General features: G+C 41.4%; 1 protein-coding gene across 3 annotated transcripts in view; it reads right to left on the bottom strand.

The window, feature by feature from the left end:
- The window catches only part of GLIS1 (GLIS family zinc finger 1), a 177,025-nt gene that overhangs the window by 31,241 nt on the left and 128,678 nt on the right, over positions 1-17,106 (bottom strand). For all 3 annotated transcript variants that reach the window (XM_033068047.1, XM_033068046.2, XM_033068048.1), the window contains one exon: positions 2,250-2,411. In XM_033068047.1, coding sequence (XP_032923938.1) covers positions 2,250-2,411 — 162 coding nt within the window. The remainder of the gene's footprint in view (positions 1-2,249; positions 2,412-17,106) is intronic.

Here is a 17,106-nt window from a genome sequence, read left to right as displayed (position 1 = left end):
GGTTTGCCATGACCTTGATGTCACATTCTTTAATCCCCTTGGTTTCAGAAGGAGGATGCACAGAAGGAAAAAAAATCCCACCAGTTTTGGGAGAAGTGACTGTGAGGTCCTTTAAACCCAGTTACTCTGCCCCTGGAGGAGTGCTGATGTGCCCTTTTTACCACAAGGACAGACAGGTTCCCTTTGTTCTGCTCCTGCCTAGGAGAAAGATCTACTTCCAGATGATTTAGTAGGGATTCTATCAAACTAGCATACACCAGTAAGTGAAATGATTTACAGATTCTCCTTTGGAGAAGATAAATGGTGGAGTGACCTACATTGAGGAGCTTTAAAACCAATTCCAAATGCATTCAATAAGGAAAAAGCAGCCTTTGTAAACCCCCTTTCTTTGTAAGTACCTCCAGAGGATAAGCACTGCTGCTCTGTCCAGCCAGCAGGAAATTTCTGAAGGAATAATAGAATCATTCACCAATTCATGACCTTACAGGCTAACACAGCACCTACCCAGAAAGTTACAGGGCAAAGGAGATTTATTGAGAGTGTCTGGAACACAGAGAACTGACACCTGAGGAAAAGCTATGGAAAACTTTAACAAATCCCTTGGCAGAAAAATGAGCAGAGTATTTTTCAAATCACTGATGTCATTCAAATTAGTGATAAAATCATTCAACTCAGTCATAGGGAAACTAGATGAGAATCTGACCACTCTTACAAAGGTTCATGGCTATTTGCTCTGACATTCCAGGCAGTTGTTTGGTGCAGCAGCACCATCCTGCAGCTCTGCTATTTTTCACATTCACATAAGCACACAATTCACTGAGCTTAAACCACAGAGCTTCAATTAACCCAGGTAAGTGGAACTCAGTTACTGTGAGCAGGACTACAGAAACAGTTTTAGAGAGCCTGCAAAGGAATAGCACGGAGGATGGTTTTAGATATTGAAGAAAGTTATTAGAAAATGATTACTGTACCTTTTTCCTGAGTTATGAGCACTTTCAGATAATAAAGACAGAGATAAAGGGAGAAGAGAATAAAAGAAAATAGAAAGTTAAGACATTTGTCTTCAATATTGCAGAGACAACACATACAAAGAATTTGTGTTCATTTTAGTAAACATGTAAGTTCTCTCTTAAATCTAATAGATGGCATTCCATTTGTGAGTTTGGCTAATAAAAAATATATCTACTAGATTCATGCAATTAAATTTTAAAACTGCATGCAATTTAGTATATCCACTTTCAAAAGAGATGCAAATTACAAATTCAAATATCTCAGGTTAACTTTCAAATAAATAAAACATTGTTATTTTAAGTGTGTTTTGGTTTGGAAAATGTGACTGACTTGCTTCTCTTACTTGTTTGTTTTTGCAAGGCATAATGTACATTAGACATTCCTTAATGCTGCAATGTCTGAAATGTGTAACTGCTTAAAAAGTAAATATCAATTAAACTCAAAAGTTCTGCCCCATAAACACTTGCTCAAACTAAACCATATATTCACTTCTTTGAAAAAGACAAAGCAACAACTCTGCCTGTTATTCTTTACAAGCTTTATGCTGAGGACATGACTGGTGTGCAAAGCTGTCTCATTGCTTTCTTTCCCCATGATCTGGGGATTTCATTTCAGTAGAGCCCAGGACACCTGACAGGCTCCCATCCTCTCTGTGAGACAAGTGACAAGAGCTGCAGAGTCAAGCCAAATCTACCAAGTGTAGAGAATAAAAGAGTGTTTCTCACAGTTAATTCTGATGGAGGGTATTATCCAATTCCACAGAGTTATGGGACAGATTTGTTTTCACTTTTACAAAATTACTGCCCAAAACTGAGGTGCATTTGCCTTCCCCTGAGAGGTCTGGACGCTTTAGCATTCACTCAGAACATTCACTGACAGGAAGTGAGACAATGACACACATTTGGTGCAGCAGCAGTGACTCAGCTTTCACTCAGCTACACATTACTGAGCTGCTGCCTCCTTTTACTGGAACAGGAACAATGGCAGAGTTTGCTGAGTAACTCACTCCTGCGTAACTCACCCTCAGCATGAGTAACACAAACTAACTGCCTCTCTGTGATCAAGACATTCTCATTTCTCAAAGCACATCCAGTTCTAAACCAAATACACTTGCTCATAGCTGACTTTTCTAAGACTCTCCTCGTGAAAATGCCAAGCTCCCCTGCAGCTGCAGAACCGACTGTGTACCAGGACCACTGGAAAAGTGGGTGCAGCTCCCAGGATGAAATCATGCTTACGGTGTCCAGGTGTGTCCGCTGATGCTTTGCCCGGTCACTGGAGTTGCTGAAAGCTTTCTGGCAGCCAGGATGCTGACACAGGTATGGCTTCTCCCCAGTATGACTCCGGAGGTGAATCTTGAGGTTCTCAAGCCTAGAAAATGCCTTGTTGCACCCTTCAAACTGAAAAACATCATAAAAAAATCATTGTAAGGTTCTGTTAAATAAACCATGTGCAGCCACAATGAGAACAGTGTAAGAACCGAGTTGGACGTGCAATAAATCAAGGAACATTCAAACATCTGTTGAGATTTATGGATGAAACACAACATATTGTGCTGTTCATTTAATCTGTCACCGAAGACACGGTGTGCAGCTCAGTAATAATACAAGGGCTATAAATATCTCACACATTCTGTCTGAACTGAACACTTAAAAACACGGTGTCAGAAGAGAAAATTTAAAGAAAGAACAAGTGTTCTGAGGAGTCCTCTGAGATGCTAACTGGCACAGGAACCACTGTGGGCAGTAACAATTAGCTGCTACAGACAGAGAGCAAGAGAAGCTGGCGGGTTAGAACCTGGTTTCAGGTGTCTGAAATATTATACACTGGAGCAGATGAGCATGGACTATTACAGGAGGACCTGATCCATTTGAAGATCAATCCAAAGGAACTCTGCTGTTATTCTGCACCCTTTTCTTTACTAGCTGTATCATTCTTAGCATTTATACAACCAGTAACCTGAGCAATTCTGACTTCTTAAGCACCCGTTTCATTAGGGCACTCAGCAATAAAACTCTGCATAGCCTTCATAACAGAAGTCACTGTTTCAAATTCAATCTGAATAAATAAATAGGTAAAATTTCCAGCTACTAGGCCAAGGGAAGGGTGTTGTTCACTGCTAAGTTTCAGTGTTACAGACAACAGGCAGTGGAGGCACTGTCTGTAGGATGTGCTTTGGGAACTCTTCCAGGTGATCACAAATCCTTGTGTGTGCACATTTGTGCACCTGCACACCCACAAAATGAACTCAGATACTTTCACATGTTCAAATACTTGCAGCAAATACTCAATTGATGGAATGCACAGTCTATGCCCACTCTGCATATATTGCTGTTTCACAGCACTGCACATCTTATGCCTCTACACAGATAAAAATCTGGTTCCTCAAGGATTCGTGATCTCAAGGAATGTATTTGAGAAACACAACTCAATCCACCTTCCTATCAAAACTAAGAGCAATTCTGAAATAAAGCAGGTGTATCTTCATAGAATGGTTTGGGTTAGAAGGGACATTAAGGCTCACCTCATTCCAAGCCCTGCCATGTGCAGGGACACCTTTCACTACCCAGACTGCTCCAAGCCCTGTCCAACCTGGCCGTGAGCAATTCCAGGGATAAGGCAGCCACAGCTTCTGAGCAACCTGTTCCAAGCACTGTTTCTAGAAGCCATAGCTTTTTCTATGATTCTTGCTCATAAACAGTGAAATCCTGACTCTCACAAAATCAGCAAATGCTTTGTCACTTCCTTTTGCCGAGTCAAAATTTTGGTCAGCAGCTTTCCAGGAACCTGTGGCTCCTCAGAATGCATCACAGAAATCATCACCTTGCCAATCCTGTTTGTCACACACATCTCTTACATCAGTGCATGCAAACTGCAGACTCAGCTGTGGCACCCAGCAGTGCAGGGGAGGGAGGGGAAGGGAGAGCAGCTGCAGATGGAGCTGAAGGTGCCGGAACCTGGAGACACCTGATCTCCCACAGCACCACATTCTGCTTTCCCAGTTTTGTAAATACCTTGACACAGCAATCAAAGTGATTCTCGACCTGGAGGCAGGTCAGCTCTGCACACTACAGGCAGAGGGGTTTCTGGCACTTCTCTGCCTGTCCCAGCCACTCACACATCAAAGGATCAACGTGGCCTTTACTGCCATAAATATTTCAGTGCCCTGAGCAGTGACCTGCCTGAATGGCATACTAGATATGTGTACAGACAACTACCTGATGTGTATATATTTTCCATCTTTGCCCATCATAGCCATTGTGACAGATCCACAAAACCACATGCAGTATGAGTTTGGAAGACATGCAGTTTATGAGTTCAGAAGCTTTGTTTGGCCACAACCCACCTCTGAACACTTGAGCTGGTGCAAGGAGGTGGGGAGATTTGGAAGTGACCAAAGCCACCAAAGCTTCAAAAGAAACAAACTTTCTTCACAATCATCACTAAAAATCTGACAAAGATTCAGGATGGAGCAATTTGAAATGTGCAAAAACGCTGAAGTCCATGAAAAACAGAGCAGAGTTCAGCAAATTCATAGTTCTCATAGGACATTCCATAAAGCTGAGTGAATGTTCTGAGGTCCTAAAGATCACTTTTTTCCTTTTTGTTCCCAATCCTCTGCTTTCCAGCCTCCTTTGATTAGTGTGCCCACAGTGTGGCATCCCTTGAAGTTCTTGCAGGTCCCCTTCAAGCACTGCTGTAAGTCTCCCTGGGGTCTTCTCCAGGCTGAACAAGCCCAACCCTCTCAGCCTTTCTTCTCAGAAGAGGTGTTCCATCCCTTGGAGCATTTTTGTGCTCCTTCATCCCCCAGCTTGTGTTGATACCGGGGGTTGCCCTGAACCAGCTGTGGGATCCTGGACTTGGCCTTGCTGAAAACCCCAAGGGCCACTTCTGGAGCTTGTCCAGGTCCCTTTGGATGCCACCCTGTCCTTCAGGAGTGTCAACTGCACCACTCAGCTTGGTGTCATCCATGAATTTGCTGAGACTGCACTTGGTCCCACTACAGACCCCCAAGGGACACCACCTGTCACCAATGTCCCATCTGAACACTGAGTCTTTCACCACTCTGGTTGTGACCATCACTCCTCATTCACTGAGCACTCCAGCCATCAAATCCATCTCTCTCCAATCAGAGAGAAGGATATTGACCCTCAGAATGTTTTTCTAATGGATTACCAGTCTTCAGTTCCATCTCTAGAGCCCAATGCAAAATAGGAAGGTATGCACAATAATCTAAACTCATTAAAGGTCCAGCTCCACTCTCATTGATGTCAGTAGCAAAAATTCCAACAGCAAATGTCCTAAAACATCTAAACACAAGCTTAATTTAAAACACATGAAAGCACATATGTTTAAGAGTTTGCTGGATCGACACTTCAGGGAGAGAGGAGCAGGGCCTACCAGAGCTCAGAGCTACAGAGCAGCAACACTCAAACAAATATGGGCTCATTTACAGACCCTTCTGTGGTCAGCTGCCTTTTCTCAGTAAATGTGGCCAATTCCTTCAGAGTAAGGTTCCTCCATCATCACATATGCTTGGATATTCAGAGCTTCTTATTTATGTTATTATTTCCTAATTCACATTGTTTGTATAACCCAGTTCTACCAAACTGGACAACAGACAGTGGGATGGTCCCAATGCAGTGAAAACTCAGGATAAACATGTCAGGTGGAAAAATACACCAGCAAAGAGAACAATGTGACTGCAGTACTCAGATTTTCAAGTTGGCAAAGGTTGGGTTGGTGAAACAGGAACACCTTTCAAGAGGAAAGCAGTGGGGACAAGAACCTTGCCTTGAGAAGAGAGGAGGCTGAAGATGAAAGGTCTGAAAGGGAGGGAGGAATGGAGCTGGTGCAAAGAGCAGGATGGGGCTGAGAATCCACTCAGAACTGCAGAAAGAGTTGCACTTTGCAGGACACCTTTTTCAACTCTCTTATTTTTGGATCTGCTGACTGTGTCTCTCACAGTTTGTTCCTAAGGAAGTCCACATATGGAAACAGCTTCCCTGAACTGGAGTGGTACAACTTCAACTGGACTCTTGTTAAGACAACTTTGTAAGGTAATTCTTGGGTTTAACTGCTACTCACCAACTCTTTTAACCCTTCTGCCAACTCTTGCTACTTGAAGTATATTTACATTTACATTTACACAATATAAAACTACTCTTGGGAAAATGGGGTGCTCATTCTCCTTCTTAAATACCCTCCAGGAAGATCTAGCCATCCCACAAGTGTCTCAGCTTCAACTACAAAGAGCAAATGTTCAGTTTCAAAAGAGCTTCTGGATGGTAAGAGCTATTTTATCAACTGAGAAGGCCACTTACAGGATCTCCCAGACATCTGGCCCCAATCTGTCACTGCTTAATCCTACAATCCTAAACATTTTGTGGACGTTTGATGCCTGGGATAACTGTAACAAATGCTGCATGATCCTCAAAGTCTGTAAATGTCAACAGAGCTCTTAAACAAGTTTCATCAATAAAAATAATAATTATATTGCAATTACTACTTTTGTCTTTGCTGTGAGATCGTTAATGCTGCATACACCCAAGCACAGGCACAAAACAATGCCACATGATTACAGGAGGAACACAATGCAGTTATTGGGTTTTATAACTACTGCTGCTTTCAGAACAGGGCTTCTACCAGGAAAAAATACCTTGTAGAAATTTATGGGACTAAACTAGTTTGTTACCATATGGAAATGCATATGTTGTCTTTATTTCACACTAAAATCTCACTGCAGTGTCGCTGTTGCAATATCATGCATTCAAAAGCCGTATTTATAAAAACACTGAATTATCTCACAGTGATCTAAACACATCACAATTTTCCCAACAAAACAGTTTAATCTAATAACTGTAATTGCTTAAAATGTTTTTTCTTTGCTTCCAGATTATACTTTGAATGCACCTGAGAATGTTGCCACGCAGAAATAACAGCATGTTCCCAAGAGGGTTTATATTATCAGATGTTTACCATTTTCATAAGCGTATTTAATCATGGCCATGTCTAGAATATCTGTCAGTGGTACAGATCAGAAGAAATAAACTATAAACGAACCAGCTCAGACCATAGGGTGAAGCAATAACTGACATTTTCTTAGGAAATGAGTTATGACTGAAAAAGAGAAGGCTTCACAGTCGTAGTGCTAAATAGGTCCAGTGTGCCATTAGAGCAAGCTCATTAATATACACCTCTGCTCTCTGCTGCAAGATCAGTTAAACAAGCTGCCTTTTATTTATAGACCTAAAAGGGAAAGAGCAGGTCATATTGGCTGCTGACATCTCAGACAGCCTACAGATGGAAAACCCAAAACATTTCATTCCAAAGCATTTAATGCTATCAATAGGAAATCTGATGTCTGGTCAAAACATCCACAAGCCTTATGAACATTGTGAAATGTTCTTTCTTCCCAACTGATTACAAAATTGGGAAAATTTTTATTGAAAAACATGCTATGAGAAAAAGGATCCAGTGAGGCTGTGTATCCCTTCTGGAGGGGAGGAAACAGCCACACCACTCTTTAAATAGCATCAATGTTTTACAGCACACTGAGGCCAATGTTGGGGCCGTGGCTGGGAGCACATGGGGCTCCGATCTGTTAAAACACACGAGTTGTTCCACCCCACAGCACAATCAAAGTATCTGTTTTGGTGCTTTGTTTTCCCCAGCTAACTCCTAATTAGATTAATGTTTAATTCGCTGTTGTAGCTACAATGTAAAGCTCTGATCCTGCAAATAGTTGCGCATGAGTAACAGGGCTCATGCAAGGAGTTTTATTAAACTCAACTACGTGAGTACATAAAAAGTCACCCATAGGAATGAGACTTTAACATCCTAAAGAATCCAAATTTATTTAGCCAGATTCAAGCTTACAGATTTAAATTGTTGAAACTGATTTTTTCCCCCTTTGTGATTACAATGAAGTGGAAGGTAGCTGTAACATTAAAAGATCTGCCAATTTCTGCGTTTGGTTTTATTTCTGAAGCCTGAACAATTTATGTTTACAGAGTGACACTACAAGCTATTTCATTTGAGTCCTGGGCAAAAATGCTTGCACTTTTAATTCTTTTAATCATTTGTCTTTAAAAAAAACCATTTAGGACTTTAGCCAGAGTGCTGTACAGCTGGTGGTGTGTAAGAGAAGAAAAGCTTAAAAGGTTCAGAACAGGAAGAAGAAAGACTTAGAAAAGTAAGCCATAGTATAAATGCAAGACATCCTTCACACTGCTGGGGTTTAGGGTAGTTGTGGCCAACCATTTCACCTCCACACACTGTCCACCAGTAATTCATTTTTCTTTATGCTGTTAGACAGATTGTGCATTTCCTAATTACCAGCAAACTGGGAAATACGAATACACTGAGAATCCCTGGAGGAGGTGTCTGATCATCACTGACTCCAATAAAGCTTGGGGCTGTCTCTTTTATTTCAATTTTATGAATTTTGTAAGCCCCTAAGCCCGCACTGCTGAAGCCCCTGGGGCAGTGGCAGCAGGGATGGATCCATGAGGAATGCAGACCTGGCCACGCAGGATTCCTTTGGGTCAGGCTGTTCCAGGAGAGCCCAGGTCTGATTGTGTCTGAGGTGATTCCCACACACAAACACACCCAGCACCTGCCTGCCAGCATCCCCTGCACGGGGCAAATGTTGCTTCCAGCATGGAATATTCATACATTCACCTCCTCTAGTGCCAGCAGGTCACGCACTTCAGTGAGCAAACAGAGCTTTCCATACATTTTCCAGCAGCCCCAAAATATCTGGGAAACTATCAGAGCATCCTATCCTTTTCACTGATTTCTGGTATTAAAACTCTTTTTAGTAATCCTTCTTTAATCAAGCAGAAGTATAAACATTTGTCAAAACAGGGGAAGTTGCATTTGTTTGCTACAACATATGAGAATGAACCAGGAAAGTTGGGAATATTTTACTATCAGCAGCTTGACAGCCACAGATTTTGCCATAAGGTTTTGCTAAATATGTCATTTGGAAAGCAAACAATTTTCTGAAACCTCATTACAGTTGGACTGAATGCAGTATTATGGTTTGCAGGCAAAAATAACATTACATGAGGCAACATTTTAAAGAACAAAATGCAAAATTCATAGGGTCATGTAATAAGAAAAGAAGACACCCCATGTCAACCCCTTTATTTCCTCAGATGTAATTGGGAAACTATTCTTTATTTGGGATTTTTTGAATAGCTTACAAGCTATTTGAAATTAAAGGACAGCACACAATCCAAGATTTGCTGTTCTAATATCTGAAGCCAGATCTGCTTGTTTTGGGGACAAAATTAAGATGAACAAAATCAATTAAAAACCCTCTCCATCTGTGCCAGCAAAGAACCGCAAATAAATTAAAATTATTCCCTCCAGTACTTTTATATTTTTTAAATAAAAAGTATAGTTTCCTACATGTACTTCGAAAACTTGTTTCTCTGGATCAGCAATTCATTGTCTTAATTTCCAAGGAAACATTTCCATTCCAGTTTGCATCTGAAGTATCATCTGTTTGCATCCATCTCAATCTTTAAAGAATAGTCTGTGCTTTTGGTCTGGGGGGGGCAATTTCAGTACAAACAGTTCTGTTCTGACAAGCAAGGTAAAAAAGGTGCTCATAATCTACTTACAGGTATAGGAGTTTCAAAGTTTGGAGTGAAGAATTAATTTGCTTAACATAAAGAATGCAGCCTCAGAGCAAAGGGAGAATCCAGAACGATTGATGTGGACTAACCAGTTGGGGTAACAAAAAATAAAACAAATAGAAAAAAGAAAATAATTAAAGAGACAACAGCAGAAAGAAGGGGAAGAAAAGTAATTATAAAAAGAAAAAAAAATCCTACCCCAAAACTTATGGCTGATTAGCATAGCCTAGCATCTTAAAAGGCCAAAATACCACATGTGTGGCATGTTACAAAAGAAGATTAAAATAAAGGAAAAAATAATCCAGAGAACCATGAAGTCTCAAAACATCTGGAGTTTTATAGTAACAAGGAGGAAAAAATCAAAAACATAATTGAAAAAAGTCCACTGCGATACATTATTGTACAATGAAGCTTAATGGAATTGAAAGGAGAAGAGATGAAAAGGCAAAATAAAGGGGGGCAAAGAAATAAAAGAAACAAGAAAAGGCATTTATATTTTAAAGATGTCACTGGGGGTTTTTATCCCAGTTATTAAAAATTACACACCCTGCTTCTGTAAGCTGTTCCTGTGATGTGCTGAGCGCTCTCTTTCAGCGCAGGACATCCATGCATGCTGGGGAACTCAGCAACCCTTCTGTGCCCAGCACAGGGCACTTCTCACCCTGCCTCTGGGACAGGCATCTGCAAAGGGCATGGCAGAGAAGCTGCCTGCCCTGGTTTACATTCTGAATCCAATGGGACATTGGAAAAGAGGCAGGACAAACATAAATTAGGAATGTTTGCTAAAAATAATGTGCACATTTAGGAATTAAGCAAACAGTCTTAAGCTGTTATACTGGCATCAGACACTATTGAAATACTCTGAATGCATTCACCAACAAACACATGGGGGAAAAAAAACCAAAAATGAAAAACTTCCCTCTTTATTTCATATTTTCCTTTATTTTTAATGAACCAGTAAAGGAACAAAAAGATCCTCACATAGTCCAGTCTGCCTTTGTAAAATGCCAAGAGTGTGTCTAGGAACAGGACAAGTTTCCAGTGCACCACAGCCAGAACAGCCCAGGTTAGGTCTGTGCTGTGTCTGCCTCCAGTCACAGAAGATCTGAGACCAGCGTGTGACAAACCTGTGTGTCACAAACACAGTGTCATCTGGCAACAGTGAGTGTCCCTCTGAACTTCCCACTCATCCCCCCTGGACTCCTATTTTCTTATGATTCTGGAAAACTCAGCTCTTACCTTTGTCAAGACCAATAAATAAATATGTTTTACAGTCATAGCTTGTCACATGTCATCACAGCTTACAAAGTGGCTCCTGCCCTTGGCAGATCAAACAGAGGAGGATCCCATGGATGAAATCTGATCTACAGTGGGAAATTGCTGGCTACAGCTGACTAAACTACTCCAGCATAACCAAATTCTCCTAGGAAAGATGAAAAATAGCAGCAAGGTAACTCTTTGCCCATGTATGTAAGCTTTTTGTTGCAAATGCAACTTTCTGTACGTGGTTCAACTCAGCTTGTTCATTTTCCTCACTAAATATTTCACAAAGTCAGTAGTTTTATTGCTGGGGTTTTCTCTCATTTTAGTTAGGCTGGATTTTTTTCTAATCTTAAAACCTACTGTCCTTCTCATACTCTACCCATGCTCATTTCCATAAATGCTTAATGGAGCTTTTACCTCAAGTTGTTATTTCTGTGAAGTTCAGCTGAGAAGAGTAAAATTTCCCTGCAAATTCCCAATGAAAACTGCATGAACTTGCCAACACTGGATTGATCTGCACAAAGCAATGAGGAGAACACACCATTTTCTCCAAGGCTGTTCTCAGAAAAGTCAGTGGGACTTTCAGTGCTCAGATGGGCTCCTGCTTTTTCTGTGCCATGCTGGGCTAGTCTGATTATCCCTAAGTGAAGACTGAGGTCCCAGCTATAACCCAAATGACTGTGCCTGACACTCCCTGGTGTGAAGCTGAGCTCTGGCAGAGCCCCACAAGAGCTGCTGGTGAAGCACTGGGGGCTGTGTGATGTGCTGGGAGCTGCTCTCACTGCAGGCTCAGCTACCTCATTCTGCTCTGCCTCATGCCCTGGGTGTGGAGCTCTTGGGCAAAAATGCTTGTACTTTTTATTATTTGTCTTTTTAAAAAGCATTTGTTTTTAAAACATTATTTAAAAAAAAAAAAAAAAAGCAACCCCAAGAGACACAGCTGTCTCCTTCATCAGCACACTCCAGCAGAATCCCAGAGAGCTCAGGGTAACACATGGAGAAGGACAACCTTCTCTTTCTGAAGGAACTGGCTCTTTTCCCCCTACAAATAAGGAATTCATCCTCACTTCATCCTAAGTCATTAATTTTAGTCTGGCAGTGTTTGCATTTTGTCTTGCTTGGCCATGTTCATTACATGAAGGAAAATCTGAGAGACTTATTCCTAGGAAAATGGCTTCAAGCCCTCACCTGCTTTAAAGGAGGTCAGTTTTCTCTCCAAAGGAGATGTTAAACCAAGGTTTTGCCAATGAACACCTTATTGCTACTCTTCACTCAGGGTGATTTACCACATCCACACTGAACTGGTGCCTCCAGTTTCAAGGGCTGGAGCTGCCTCCTGAAGCCTGTTGAGAAGATGAGCTCTGAGAAGAGCAGTGCCAGGTCCCTCCATTCTCTGCAGCACTGTGGGATCCTCTGGATAAAAGGCTGTATAGCAATGTTCTTTTCTGAATAGCACTTAATGTTTTCCCACAGTCTTATTGTTTACAGGGAGTTTAGCAAGTCACTTCACTAATTTAAAATAGATTGTGTCCCACATGGGTGGATAACAATAACACATATTGGTGAATCATATGGTTTTCAAATGATATGTATGAAAAAGAAGTGCTACACATATTGTCTGAAATTTTATTGTGTGAAACCACAGCACTTAGCTCCCTACCAGCTGTGTCAACAATTCAGTATAATAAACTAATACAATTGTAGAATAACAGCAAGGTTAGTTCTGAAAATTAAAAGCTAAGATTGAAAAAGAAATGCAAAAAGAAGATGTAAATGAATACAGATGGACATTATTTCAGGTGGGAAAAACCTGCCTCACAAATGATGCGACCTCATGAAATTTATATCCCATGGCATAGAGTGCAGTGTAAAACCCTAAGAGGAAAAGGGATTATATCATATGAGTGAAACAACTTTTAAAAGGGATGAAGAGTAGGTTTTGATATCTGAGGAATCTGGCATATCACATTTTTTGTGACCACTGCAGAAGCATCCCATCTTACAAACTGCACAACCTGGGTCAGCTTTAAAATGATAGAATAAAAATCTTCCCTGGACTTAGTTCCAAGGCTCAGAGCAGCTTCCCATCCACGCTGAGCAGTTCATAGGAGCTGTCTCACACCCATGACGCAGCTCCTGAGGCCACTGCCAAAGGACATTCCTGACATACTTGACCAATGGCAGCCCATGCACAGGAATGGCTGAGTGAGCCAGGCTCAAATAACAAAGGTTCGTATTGAGCTGTCTCACATAATTTTTAATATGCTGCTAAATAAATAAAAAAATAACTGAATAAAAGACATTTTCTAAGATAATATTTTGAGGGAAAACTGGGAAAGGAGCTCAGCGGAAATAGGTTTTAAATTGAAACGTTGAACTGTAGCCCAGAAATGACAAGAAAATTAAATCTCTTTTTCTCCTGAACCCCAATAAAAAAAGTCTTAAACACTCTCAGTAGACCACAGTTTCGAAAGAAATGAAATTATGTTATTGTCATGGATGATTATTAGAAGGTATCTGCAAGGTTTTCCTGAGAGTTATCCCTCTATCCCAGAACCTAGCAGGAAACCACAATCACTTCTGTACCTTACGTGAAGGACTTTGAAATGAAAGTGCCTCAAAATCAAATACAAGCAGCTTTCAACATGTGCATTTAATCTTCCTAGGTTAAGAAACACCCTGTGGCCACCACACTAAAGAACTGAAAACGTAAATTGAAGAAATTATATCCATATGATTAAGTAAGATTCTTAAAGAGAAACATGTTGTTAAGTACTTCATTCAGAATAAAATGAAATGCAGTAAAATAGAAGCTATTTGGAATAAATCACTGACGCACATGCTTTCTATGCAAAATGGCAGTGTTCAGCTCGGAGTGGACATCTGGAGCAAATTAGCATTATGTTGAGAATAATATAAAATTAAAACATTTAGTTTCAGCTTCTAAAATTAAATATAAAATCAGAGACCACTGTTGTGTTGGACAGCTCGCCTTGTGACTCTGATAGCAAGAGTTTATTTTGTTTTTCAAGTTGTTTATTCCTCCTATCACTGTCCTGGGAGCCCTGATGCTCGCAGGTACCAGGTCTGCAAAAAGCACCAGGCACAAGAGTTGTGTCTCATAATGTGCTACCAAGTCCTGCTCTGGGGGTTCAAACCAAGCATGGGCCACAGCAACTTGGGTAAATCAAACAGAAATGACCCAAAACTACAGGAAGAACTTGGACCACATCCCAACCAAACCTCCCAGGAACTGTATGGTTCATTTTTACCTTTTCAGGTTGACTCTGCCCCTCCTGGCTCTGCAGAGATCCATGTGCTGAAGGTGCTGGGTGACTTCAACACCTTGTGCAGCTCATCTTAAAATCTGCTGAGCTGCTCCTGGCTGCTGGTGCAGCTCAGTTCATGTGAGGTTTGGCAGAACCAACCCACAGGAGATCTCCCAGCTCCTCACTGAGGAGCTCCTGGTGGGACCTGCCCTAATTGTTTCAGGGACAGCAGCTACTGCAGAGCTATTTCCACACCCAAACAAAGCTTCTGTTCCAACTCCTGTCAATTCTGGGTGCAAACTCCAGGTGCTTAAGACAAGTGAGCATTTGTACTTCTTCTCTCACTTCCTAGAGAGATTAACTGGGATAAAGGAAGTGTACAGTGCTGTAATTCCCTAAAATCACTCTCTTCCCCACCTGGGTCCTCTGTGTCACTTGAGAGGAAAGGCACTTGAGCTGCCTGCAGCCTTGGAATTGTTACACCTCAATACTGGCCTGTCCACTTGGGTTCTGAAACAGGAAAAAGGAATGTTCCTGCTTCCTTGGGGTGCCAGCCTTGGCACGTGACAATACCACAAACTTCAGGAAGACTTAGCTTTTCTCCTGGACATCTTTCAAGATGTCCAGTTTCAGCACTCTTCTCCACACAGTCTTCCAGAATCTACTGGCTTATAAAACTGCCCCTCTCCAACTAGACAGAACAGCCACTAGCAGCAGTATTTCTAAAAAGCTGAAGTCAGTGGCACCCCAGGATACTCTTTAACAACTCATGCCTGGTCCTGGAGCTGTTCCTGCAACTGGTGTCATGCAAGTCCAAGTGTGTGACCCTGAGCAAATCACTTCAATGCCTCTGCAGAGCAGAATCCTTCGCAGTCTGTACTCAAACACCTCCTCAGCAGGGACTGCAACACCACTTGTGAGGTATTTTTTAGGTATCCTGATCTTATCAGTCACTGGGGTAAAGCCTCTGAGCCAGGAGCAGAGCTCTGGAGAATCAGGACTTCCAGCAGAAAATCTATAACCACCATAACACTGGGGAGAATGCTGGACACATCATCATCTTTGGGTAGTTTTTATTGCACTTTTATGCTCTCTAATATTATCCTACTTGGAAGTAACACTGAACAAGCAACCAGCAAATAGTTTATGTAACATAAAAATGAGCTCTATAGTATGGCTTATCTCCTTTCTGATACAGCTGGGAACATGCCAACCTTGCCACCTGTTCCTAGACTTCCTTTCAGGTAGCCCTGTCTTTCAACATGAAACCTAAATTGGATGTGCACAGCCTTGCTCCTGCACTCTGCAATGTAAACACCTGCACATATGTTTTAAATAGCCTCACACCTCTATATGTAAAATTTCAGACACCTGTGAATTGGCTTTAAACAGCCCCACTGGGTTTTGTGGATGGAGAACCACTTCCAGGTGCAGATGAATAAGGTTATTTCAAGGGCACAGGCAATGTACAGCCTCCAGTCTGAGTATGTACAACACTGTATTTCCAAACTCAAAGCACTTTTGAATGTGTCCTCTCTGTGACTCATTAATCATCTATGAAATTCAGAAATAAATGTATTTGGTCTCTCTGGCTCGTACTGAGCTCTAATTCACTGGGCTTTAATTCTGTAAAGCACCTTGAGATCTCTGCACTGGGTGAGCACTCCTCAGGTAAGGAAGTTCCAACATTGCTCTTCACACAGATGCCCAGGAAAAGCTCATTTTCATCACTTTTAGGCCACACTGCTTTGTGACTCTTCTGCAGGGCTCTTTCCTTCCATGACTCTCTTTTAAAACATTAAAAAAATTCTGTTCTTTTATTCCAATTCTACCAGCACCTTCATAGCACTGCCTCACAGCTCATTTCTTACTTCAAAATTTTGGTCTGTTTTGGCCTATCATTTACTTATAAAGAATTCTGATAAACTTTTTCAAATTATAGGCTATGTGAATAAAGACTGGGACTCTGAATTCATCTACAAGTCTTTTTAAAAACCTACCTTCTCTTTCTTCTTCAGTCACGTCATAATTGAGAAAAAACGTTTTAAAGTTTAATTTTCTGTGTAAGAGACGAGTTCTGCAGCAAACTTGCTTTGATTTCATGGTGATCTTTGTGACCACAATGTGTTCTTTGAAAAGGAGAATGAACTTTTTCATTTAATGAATGATTAGACCTCTCCCAAAAGCTTCCAAAAATTTTTTTTAAAGCTGTGTCTTTTTCTCCTTCCCCAGAAGAATATCCAAATCAACCTTAACTTTCCATAGCACGCAAACACATATTTTAATGAGAGTGAGGAAAGGTTTGCTGGGAGAAACAGCAGTTTTTATTAGCCCAGCTAATACAACTGAAAAAGACAGAGCATAAAAGCCTTTCTTTGGAGATGATCTTTGAGATCCCTTCCAACCCAAACCATTCTGTGATTCCATGTAAAGCTCTCTCCCGACTGATCTCAAGGACTTGTAGCCAGAGAAAGAAAGGACACACACATGCAGTGTCCACACTGCTCCACAAAGAGAGACCTGAGCAGCCATCCCCAGGGGTGGAGTGGGAATGCCTTGCTTTGGACAGCAGACCATGTAAAACACCCTCTGCCTAGGACTGCTCCACTCTGTTTTTCACTTTTTACCCTGGGCATGGTTTTTTGGATCCTTCCCACACCTACTCCTCTCCCACTGACTGCAATCCTGGACATGCCAGGGCCCATAGGAATGGAGAGATGCAGCTTTTCTTTCTGTCCAAACAATCCTGGACCAATATTTTGTGTGGACACAAACCTTCACCTCCTTGTTCTTTTCTCACTGCCAAACATGAGCATATGAAGCAAAAACTCTTTAAATTTCATACTGGAGGCTGGTGCCTTTTTAATTAGTCCTTACTTACAGAGAAGCCAAAGAGCAGACAGGCAAGTTGCAAT

Source organism: Catharus ustulatus, chromosome 9, assembly GCF_009819885.2.
Source record: "Catharus ustulatus isolate bCatUst1 chromosome 9, bCatUst1.pri.v2, whole genome shotgun sequence".
NCBI classification, from domain to species: domain Eukaryota; kingdom Metazoa; phylum Chordata; class Aves; order Passeriformes; family Turdidae; genus Catharus; species Catharus ustulatus.
Note: the sequence above shows the minus strand (reverse complement) of the source record. Positions and strands in the feature narration are given on the sequence as shown.